At 41.0% G+C, this 11,189-nt stretch overlaps 1 protein-coding gene across 2 annotated transcripts in view; it reads left to right on the top strand.

The window, feature by feature from the left end:
- tmem44 (transmembrane protein 44) overlaps window positions 1–5,973 on the top strand; it is a 21,082-nt gene extending 15,109 nt beyond the window's left edge. Inside the window, exons 7-10 of one of the 2 annotated variants that reach the window (XM_050055147.1) lie at window positions 510–668; window positions 875–934; window positions 1,029–1,169; window positions 5,702–5,973. In XM_050055147.1, the coding sequence (XP_049911104.1) occupies window positions 510–668; window positions 875–934; window positions 1,029–1,169; window positions 5,702–5,902 (561 nt within the window). In that variant the 3' untranslated portion in view covers window positions 5,903–5,973. Of the gene's footprint in view, window positions 1–509; window positions 669–874; window positions 935–1,028; window positions 1,170–2,819; window positions 2,942–5,701 lie in introns of those variants that run through there. The other variant, XR_007570601.1, reaches the window with a different exon arrangement.
- The last annotated feature ends 5,216 nt before the right edge of the window (window positions 5,974–11,189 follow it).

Here is an 11,189-nt window from a genome sequence, read left to right as displayed (position 1 = left end):
ACAATGAGTTCACTGTGCTCCAATGGCCTCCACAGTCACCAGATCTCAATCCAATAGAGCACCTTTGGGATGTGGTGGAACGGGAGATTCACATCATGGATGTGCAGCCGACAAATCTGCAGCAACTGTGTGATGCTATCATGTCAATATGGACCAAAATCTCTGAGGAATGTTGCCAGCACCTTGTACTCGCAAGGTGTACCTAATAAAGTGGCTGGTGACTGCCCTTTACTATTATATAAGTAAATATAATAGGGTTTTGGACTGCTGTTTGCTTGTGCTGTAACACCTTGTGAACTGGATGGATGGATGGCAAACTGGGACAGTAAGTTAAAATACCTCCGCACAGAATACAAGAAAAAACCTTAGCATACCCTTTAAATATAAGCTGTATATCTATTGAATATCTATACACAGTATAAAGAAAATACTGCACTACTGGAATGTATGAGAAGTTTATTGATTTTCCGTCAGGTGTGATCTGTTAACCTTAAACCCAACGTTGTCAGATTCTTGTCATTCATTTGTGCAAGAGAGGAACAAGACAGCAGCTCACCAGTTTATCTCCAGACACAGAGAGCCTTTTAGGTGGCTCAGGCACTGAGGATAACGCTGTCATGAAGAGACAGAGGAAACAGCAAGTTCAGTCAAGTTCAGCACAAACAAAAGTAAGTTTCCATACTTCACTTTAAGGTCCTAAATTTTTCCTAAACTCTAGGAACTGTACAGGAATCTTGATCTCAATGAGAGTTTTTGAGTAAATTAAGCACTTACTGTTTATATTTAGCATTGACATTATAGGAATTTCACGCATGAAATCATCTTGATCTGTGAGCTTAAAGCTGAAATAAAAGCTGCAGGCATTCCCCCGCAGGTCCAGAAGATGACAGAGATGGGACGCTACATGGACGTCAGTGCTCAACCTGCAAGAAAAGTGAGCAAAGAATCTGTGTTGGCACAGACTGCATATGTTCACCTCAGTCAGTGGTCGCTCTTACAGCTAAATATATGTATTTTCTATTTAACAGATATTTCTTAAGGAGGTGATGCTGTCCAAGGAGAAAACGGAGGACCGGCCTCTCAACAGGGTGATGCGAGTGATCAGAGTCAACAGTTTCTGCTCCTCAGATACGTCCTGTGAATCTTCGCCGGCGAGCTCTGATCTGGAGGTGGGTTGGAGCCCTGTTTAGCCGTGTTGGTGAGCAGTGTGACATTTTTTTACAAACTTGAATCTCCTGCTGTCCTGTTAAAAAAATACTAAAATTGCATAATGTTGCAGTTAACTTAGTTATAAAGTGTACTTCTCATAGTGTGCCACTAGATGGTGACAGCATGTTGACACAGTGTGTTGCATGACTGCTGTGAAAGCATGGATGAATATACGGAGTGTTTGCTTTTGACTTGTTCTTTATTGTAAACGGTTGTGATTACTTGAATCTTGATCTCTACTTACTTTATTACCTAAACCTTTTAATCTATTGTCTTTTTATATGGGTTTATGTAACAGGTGTTTCCCCGTACAACACAGCGCAGACGTTTATGAAGAGGTGAAGGTCCAGACATTGTGACTGACCTACTTAAAGGGTTAAAAAATAAAACAGTTTCTGTTCTTCTGTCCATCTAGTTCAAGTATCTCTGGATCTACATACTTCCAGTCCCCATGAGATTAGAGTAGCACTGTGTCTGCAGGTCCTTTAAAAAGTCTTAAAATGATTTAAATTTAAATGTTACAAATATTTGCCCTTGAAAAGTCATTTAATAAACTTATATTTGAATTTGTGTGCTTTTAATTGCCTCAGACATTTTGTCTAATTTTATTAATCCACCTTTAATTTCTCATTTTTAAAATGTAGATCAACCCAACTTACCTTTATACTTAACCTTATGTGCTTAACTGAGAAACTTATCCAAAAAGCTGTGTTTGATTTGGTGTAAAATGATCTTTAAAAGGTCTTAAAATGCATTAAATTTATGTGTCTGGTAGATACCTTTTATGGGATTAAATGCCACATATATTAAACTGAGAAGTTGTTATGAGCAAATGAAAATTCAGCACTTGAAGGAAGTCATAAGAAGAAGTAAGGGTCAGTGTTTGTGCTGCTGCGCACCAAGCTTTGTGCTTCTCACATGTGATTCTCAGGGAAGTCAGTCAGACTGTAGTCAGAGGTTTCTGTAAGAAGACAACAGTCAGCACACTCTTTTTAGGATTGATGAGTCAAACCCTGCAGAGAGACCTTTGTTTGTTCACGCAGGATTGTGGCAAAAGTGTACGGAGAGGATATTTGTGAGAAGCAGGGTTTGTATTTGAACTGGTAATTTCAAGTAAAGTGAAACGTGGCTTCATTCTGCAGTGTCCAACTGTGCCCAGAATTAAATATCGGCTACATAGCGACAGTTAGCATTTCTATAATTTCCCGTCTTAGAAAAGGGTTAGTTTTCAGGGAGAGTGAAATTACAAGCTTCTTCCTTTTCAGGCGCTCACAGCCACAAGAGAAACTCCCTTACTGTTCTGCTGCAGAAAGCCAAGCCATGGAGGATGTCATTTAATCAGAAACAAAGGCAAATGGTGTGAGCACAAACAATTGCAGCTCAGTAGTGTTCACCAGACAGGAAAAAGCAAATGACGTGAATGCCCTTAGTGCAGTCAGTGTGTCAAACAAGTAAGAGGGCTTTAACAAAGTGTTCAAAATGTACTGTGTGTTCATGCTGGATGTGGAAAAGCATACAACTTTGTTTGGCTGTGTGAAAACTCCTCCTCTTTAACCTAATCTAATCTCAGCTCTCATTGGTCGGTGAAGGTCTGTTTGCCTTGAAAACTACAAAAGCGTCCAAATATTCAGTGTTTTGGGGGCAGCTCGGATTAGTCTGTGAGTCTGTGAAACCAAATCTCTTCAACTCCTGCTAATCTTTGCTGATCACTTCTGAACAAACACGACAGCAGGTAAATTCATAGAGTCGTCCCTCCCTCTGTGGCAGCTTTTCCATGTGCTAGTTATTATTAACAGAAGCTGTTTACTTAGTGATTCAATGGAAAGATGGTTTCCACAGTGTCTAATGTTTAATCTCCAACACACAGAACTCCACACGAGTCCCACTGCCCATTCACTTTTTATTTGATTGCAAAACTTTTCCACTACATTAAACCCGGCGGTTGCTCAGCTGAAAAAAGTCTCAAGGCAAGCTGAGGACAAAGGGGAAGAGATCATAGTGCTAGTGAGCAATTTTAGATGTATTTACATGTAACATGAATTAAAATATTGTCTGCTTTTCATGTCATCACCATAATTGCCGATCATGATAAAACCACACAGCATTTGGAGTGTGCTGCCTGCATTCACTGAGCAGTCAGAGCTCACCGCAGCAGCTTGAGTTATTGTGCCGTGTGTTTCTTTCACATATCTGCTGAGTGCCGGTTCTTCGCTTGGAATTGTTTGAGATTTGCCTTGTGGCCCAATTGTTCTCCTGTAAAGGATCTTTGATTAAAGACCAGCACTGGGTTGGGCCTGTCTACCTCGGAAATAGTGCAAAATGGTTGCCTTGTCTATAGGGGGCCAGTGTTACCCTCTGCTATTTTTGGAGATGTTTATGGTCTCTTGTGTAATGCCTGCCGGCCAGGACTCGGCTCTGTGTGTGTGAGCAAGTCTTAGCCTTTTGCATTCTTGACATTAAGCTGATTCTCTTACACAACTCGAGTCATAAAAAAGCATTTCATTTCAGGATGTGTAATAAGTAACCAGTGTTAAAGGGGATAAGGATCAGAGTCTCAGAAAAAGTAATAACAAATATTCTAATGCTCAGGAAATGATTAGGCAAGACAGAGCGCTAGATGAAGGGCATTTGCAACGTGGATACAGCTGAGATGGTGGGAGCCAACTGCAGCCACTATGAGACATCTGTCAACTGGGGGAAAACCCCAAAATAGGGTTACTTTGGTGTTTTTCAACCTGGGCTCCATTTCGCCATATTTTTGTGTCTAAGTAACAATTGGTCCCATTTTTATCAAGAGCGCTACAGCTGGCAGTGGCGAAACAGACTGCAATGTAATAGTAACGGGCAATTAACCCTTAGCTAAGTCCCGCCCCTGGGCGCAGACTGGCCAATCATAACGTAGCATCGAGCCAGCTCAAACCAGGGTCCGACAACAACACAGCTGTGCTCCATTGACTCTAATGCAGTCGTTTCAGATATCCTTCATTTCCAGGCTGGTTTTGTGGATTTGGAGCTAAATGTTGAGCCTGGGGCATGTCGTGTATTAATGATACTCGTTACCTGGAGAGGTTGGAAAAAGATATACGTTTCTTCCCTGTTCCAAAACCAAAATCAAACCCTGAAAAGTGTAGGGTTAGCTAGCTAGCTACTGAAGATATAGCCTACTGAATGTACACACATGCTGCTTTTACTTTTTAATGACTATAACAGTGGAAAAAAGGCCAACCCTGCTGTACAGGAACCAGTGAAGAGAAGCAGGGAAGCTTTGCTAATATTCAACCAGCTCTGTGTCATCACACTGTGCACAGATGAACGTTGTTTGACTTCCCCCCAGAGATCCCTTCCCGTCCAATGGTGGAGGTCCGGGTGCTGGCATTAGCACAGGGGTGAAGCCAAACACCGTTCATCTGCACACACTGTGATGCCACACAGCTGGTTCAATATCAGCAAAGTTTCCCTTTATATTCATTGTCTTCTGTGGCGATCAGCAGTGATGTGGTGGTTCACTTTTACACTCTGATCTGTAGCTTATAGTTCAGCTTTAGCTTCTAACTATCTTTGTCTTTTTAACCTGTTGTTGCTGCTGAGTCAGTTTGACATCCTGGATATATCCTTCAAACAATAACAAGACTGCAGACCCCTCTGTCTGCTTCTCTCTGGAATCACTGTTTAATTTCTCCAAAAATATGATAATATTTCTTCAGGGAGTGTGGTTAGTTACAGTGTGGGTTCCATGCTTGCTGCGACAGCTTGTCGGACCATCAAAAAAGGGGCGGGGCTTAGCAAAAGGTCAGTTGTGCACTGTCAATTTACGTCAGCGTCTGCTTGTTTCTGACACAGACCAGCTCAGATTGTTACTTCAAGTGTCTGAAAACATAATGGAAAATAACCGACAGAGACAGACTTGAGTAAAATCCTTTTTGTTTAACCAGAATCCATCCTGAAATCGCTAATGCTAATCGCTAACAGAAACAAAACAAAACATTTCTCCAATGTTCCAACAATCACCAACTCAGATTTGAAATGAATTAACCTAGATGGATGTAAAAAATAATGACTCTGTACACACTAAAAGTATTGTTTATTTAAACGGAGTCTTGTTGGTTTGCTAAACTTATTTAAAATAATAATTTGAGCAGGTCGGTGACAACAAAGGCACTTTTAGTGGACATAAACTGATGGTGCTCAAATGCCCCAAGTGTTTACATTGTAGCCTGTTTTGCAGCTGTGGGCTGCAGCTATCTTCCTCAATACTGGTCCAGTTTCAAAAATTGTTGTCTCCATTAGTTTGACACAGAAATATGGAAAAATAGGGTCCAGATTGAAAAATACCAAAGTTACCCTTTAATTATTTCTTTATAGTACTGTTTTTTTAATTGTCTCTCAGACATGCATAACAGAATACGTGAATAGCTACAAGGATGGTTAATAAACTATGATCCTTAAGCTGTAATTGTCCATATTAATATCTTGACCTGTCCATATTTTACAGTGGGATTTTGAAGAGGCAAGTGCAGGGTGGAGTGACCCGAAAGCAAAGCAACAGAAGAGGGACGAGTTTCCACCTCAAGAAGTGCCAGCAAACCCAAGACCCTTCAACATGTGCACCTGTGTCATGTTCAGACCCCCACAGAAAGCTCTGTCATGCACCAAAGAGGGTGAGACCATCACTGCGGCAAGTCTGGCAGAATGACAAAGGAATGCCATTCTCAATTAGTAATGTGATACACATCTGGTGCATTAATTGGAGGGGAAATAAAACGTGGAAACACTGACCTGTTATCTGTGTTGTTATATGTGTTTACTTCACAGTTTAGCTAATGTGTGTGTAATCTGTCTAATCACATCAACAGGCCAGTGTTGGTAAAATGATGGTGAAAGGATGTTGGGTGCTGCACCACTTTGTCTGTCAGCACACAGGCAAATACAGCTATTGTCAAAACCTGCCTGCATTCATCAAGCCCCCTGAGATCTGTTGGACGGTTTACAGAAAAGACCTCCCCTAATAAAACAATATTGCGACCCTGCTGCCTTGCAGGGTTATTGGGTCATATCCTGTATTTTGCTAGTCGACCCGGGTTATCAGGGCTGGACTGGGAAAAGGCCCGGCGGGGTAGATAAGCACCAGACTAGACGGCCAGGGCTCCTCTGTCCTCTCCATCATCCCTCAGACTTGTGTCCATCTGTCTGCTGCGAGGCTTTAGATGATGCTAGTGCAACAGGACATTTTTAACTGAAGGGACTTCCTTTAACCTGATAACGGAACAATACACAGATAAGAGCAAATTTATGGAGCACATTTTACTCCTCCCTGTTACATTTCCTCAAGTGACATGTCTGAGACAAATAACTGGGAAACAACTAATAAGGTGTAACAAAGCAATTGCTGATAGCAGTGGAAATGTATGTAACTTTGCACCTTGTTTGTCATGTAAACATGATATCAGAGGTCTAGTTGGGAGATGATTTAATAATATTGTCTATTTAATATCACCAATATCCTGTCAAGATATAATCTTAATCATTAATGTTCTACCAGCATCTGTTAATGATTTACTGATTTTGCGAGGGGGTTTTGGTTTGACACATACCAGGAATCTGGTCTCGTGTTGCATAACACTCACAAAAATTAACTGCTTAACTCCTATTTTTCCTTTTATTGTGATTTTATATATACACAGCAAAAATTTAAACTCAACACATTTGTTTTTGTTTCCATTTTTGACAGTTTTGAGTTACAGGTACAATACTTCTATGCACTCAATAGATGTATTTCTCTAAACTTTTGGTCACAAATTTGATAAATTCATGTTAGCATTTCTCAGTTTCCAAGTTAATCCATCCACTCGACAGGTGTGGTATATCGGGGTGCTGGTTAGACAGCATGATTACTACACAGGTGTGCCTTGGGATGGTCACAGTTAAAGGCCACTCTACAACATGTGGTTTGATCACAAAGCAAAATGCAACAGATGTCACAAGTTTTGAGGGAGCGCACCATTGGCATGCTGACTGTGGGAGTATCCACCAGAGCTGTTGCCCTTGAGCTGAATGTTCATCTGTTACCTTAAAGGGAAATTTCCGTTTATTTCAACCTGTCTCGTATCGTCCTAAATTTGTTTCAAGTGACTAGTGACATAAAAATAGTAGTTAGCATGTTAGCCGTTAGCCTAGATACAGCCAGGGCGCATAGTAGCGTCAGACCTGTTAAAATGTAAGTGAACGGGCAACCTTCAAGTGCAAAGTTAGTCCACTAAACAAGCTTTTTTTCCACAAAGACCGCCTCATATCGTTAGGATAAATGTCAGAGAACATATAGAAAACGACATGTAAACGTGTTGTCTTACCTTACCGGTGTGCTGCCATGTTTGTTTACCATTTAGCTCTGCTTTCCAAAGCGCGGCCGAAAAGGTAAGACAACACGTTTACATGTCGTTTTCTATATGTTCTCTGACATTTCTCTTAACGATATGAGGCGGTCTTTGTGGAAAAAAAGCTTGTTTAGTGGACTAACTTTGCACTTGAAGGTTGCCCGTTCACTTACGTTTTAACAGGTCTGACGCTACTATGCGCCCCGGCTGTATCTAGGCTAACGGCGAACATGCTAACTACTATTTTTATGTCACTAGTCACTTGAAACAAATTTAGGACGATAGGAGACAGGTTGAAATAAACCGAAATTTCCCTTTAAGCCATCTCCAATGTTGTTTCCCTGAGTTTGGCAGTACAACCAACCTGCCTCACAACTGCAGGAGTCAGCTACAATGACAAACTGTTGTCAGGTCAAGACCTTGGTGAGGAAGATGAGCATGCAGATGAGCTTCCCTGAGATGGTTTCTGATGGTTTGTGCCAAAATTCTTTTGTTGTGCAAATTAATTGTTGCCTCAGCTGTTCGGTTGGCTGATTTCAGGCAATCTTGCAGGTAAAGACGCTGGATGTGGAGGTCTTGAAGTGGTGTTGCTACATGTGGTCTGCAGTTGGGAGGATGGTTGGATGTACTGCCAAATTAACAGAAATGACTGTGGAAACAGCTTATGGTTGTGAAATAAACATTCAGTTTGCAGGCAACAGCTCTGGTGAACATTCCTGCAGTCGGCATGCTCTGGCACGCTCCATCAAAACTTGTGATATCTGCAGCATTGTGTTGTGTCATCGAACTGCACATTTTAAAGTGGCCTTTTATTGTGGCCATCCCAATGTCAATTATTCAGTTAGTACTTTGTGTGTATTGCTGTAACCATTTTGTCTTTAATACGTGGGATGTGATTAATCAGCCCATGAAATGAAATGAAAAGCCATGCAGTGCTTCCGGCTGCGTAGACCAGTTGACCATTGCTGATGGATCGGAATGTATCCCATGTGTGTAGTGCAGTAAAGAGGCCTGGAATCTGAGACGCTGAATAAGATCGATCATTTAACACATAGTGGATTTTTAAGTGGAGCTCATATTGCAAAATATGTCTCCTGAAGTGTACTTGTTAATTTTCTATGAATAGATTTATCTGTGTGGTTGTTGTACACCTGAGGACTTTAACTGTTAACCATCTTTGAAACAGACCTAGACACAATTTGCGGTTTTTCATCTGTATTTCTAAACAGATCCAGTGAACTAAAGAAAAAAAAGATCTGTTTGTATTTCGTTAATGCCGTCTGAGTTCATGACGAATGCTGAGCTAGCGTTGCTTCATCTACTGGGCCTCATCTCTGTCCCTTCTGAGACTGGGCCGAAGCAAAACAAACTGTGTCCCATATAAAAAGGTGGAATTCTGTTTGCAGTAGTGATGAAGAGCATGGATTAGCACATCTGAAGCAGCAGTGGGGAATGGGTCTTTCTGTTTTTCTTGGCCCGTGCGTCAGCGATCACTCCACTGCAGAGGACATGGAAGACGCTGGATGATTTGAGCCTGCAGGACATTTTGTTCACCTTGCAGGGGGGAGGAGGGAGAGGGGAGAATGTTCAGGAGTAAATCAAAATCCTGAATAGTAGCAGAGTGAAACTGAACGCTGAGTAATGATTACCTAGTTGTTACTGAATAACTGCATTAAGGCTTATATAATAGGTGAGTTGCTTCAGAACTTAACACATAGTCCATAGATTAGTTTTCTTTGGAAGAACTTTTCTCATGTCTAAAAAACATAACCCTGGTTATGTCTTAACTTGAGCACAAGACTTTGAGTTATATAACTAGGGACATGGCGTTCAAAACCCATGGACACCGGCTGCTTTTGGCTGCATTTTGGAAAATATGTTAATGAAACTTTACTCACATTAGGGAGTAAAAGTTAGGATCTCTTGGCCTCTGCTGCTTTGATTTTGACCGTGCTTCATTTACTCTGTCTCTCCTGCAAGTCCCTCAACTTCATGGTGGAGCAATACTGGAGAGTCTGTTTGAGGAACTAGCATTAGGAAGTTCTTAGATGTTTCTATATTTGCTCAATGAACATGACTGGATTAACATGTTTGTTGGGCCCTAGAGCCTAAAATTTGTTTGGCTCTGTACTTTGTTTAAGATCCAGAATATCTGGTCAACTTCCGGACCCCGGGTCGTTTGTAAAGTAGGTTACGTTAATCTGATCAAACAACTCTGACTTACTTTACTTTTAGTGATATACACCATGTGAACACAACATTAACTAAATATGATAAAGGTTTTAAAGGAGCACTGTGTAACATAACGGGTGATTTAATGGCATCTAGTGGTGAGGATTGCAGATTGCAACCAGCTGAAACTTCCCCCAGTTAGATTTCTGTCAGTGTTCATTGCTCAGGAGGTTTTCACTGGGGTCTCTTCCTCTCCAAAACAAACGGAAACTCTGAATAAAGCAGTGTCACGTTACATCTAAGTGTTACTCTAATGCTGTTTGGTTCATTGGAAACGGGTCGCTCACCTAGCACCTGCTAATATGTATTCACCTTTTTTTTCTGATAATTAAGGATCCAGACATTTAGGTTTTTTTTAACAGGGCGCTGAATTATACACAGAGGTCTCTTTCTCTCCAAAACAAATGGACCTGGTGTTTTAAACCGGTAAAAACACTGAATAAAACAGTTTAACGTTTAAAAATCGGTGTTTTTCCAACGCTGCTGGTCGTGGAGGGGATGCCAACTATGGTGGCCAACACGGAAACACAAAAAATGGCCCTATCTAGAGCCAGTGTTTGGTTTGTCTGTTCTGGGCTACTGTAGAAAAATGGGAGTTCAACATGGCGGATTCCGTGGACTGCTCCCTTTGTAGATATAAACAGCTCATTGTAAGGTCACAAAAACACAACGATTCTTATTTTCAGGTGATCTTACACTAAAGTAAACATACTTATTTTTCATTTCTGCCAATATCTCTGACCTCTTTGTGCCATATACGCCAGGATGTACTTTGAGGTCCTTGGGCAGAGGTCTTTTGTCTGTTCCAAAGGCGCAGCTGAAAACTAAAGGGAACATGAGCATTTGCTGTATCTGCCCGAGGAAATCAGGTCAGTTGAGTCAGTGAAGAAGTAGTCCCTTCTTAAAACATACTTCTATCGGAGAGCCTTTCCTGATCTTCTCGTCTTTTATTGCCTCAGTTTTTATACACTAAAGTGTTTTAATCGGTTCTTTTAAAGTTGTTGTTTTCATGTCTTGTCTGTTTCATTTATTGACATGTAAAGCACTTTGTAACTCTGTTTTGATTATTATTATTATCCCCCTAAATCTTACACACTGGACCTTTAAAATGAGGTTTTATAACTGGGTCCTTCTACAAGACAAGGTCACATAATCAGCCAGCAATGCAGGACCAGACTGATTTTGTGCTTTAGTGGTCAGTTGAATTACCAAAAACTTCAATGAACATGCAGTGAACCTGGGGACATTTGGGGCCACTAGAGGTGGGGCCCTGAGCTGCTCTGCCCATCTGGTAATGCAGCTGTGATGATTGCCCACTCTTAAATAATTATTTATGATATGAATCAATAATAAACCAATAACCAATATCAATGTACT

The sequence above is a fragment of the Epinephelus moara genome, chromosome 10 (genome assembly GCF_006386435.1).
Source record: "Epinephelus moara isolate mb chromosome 10, YSFRI_EMoa_1.0, whole genome shotgun sequence".
NCBI classification, from domain to species: Eukaryota; Metazoa; Chordata; class Actinopteri; order Perciformes; family Serranidae; genus Epinephelus; species Epinephelus moara.
Note: the sequence above shows the minus strand (reverse complement) of the source record. Positions and strands in the feature narration are given on the sequence as shown.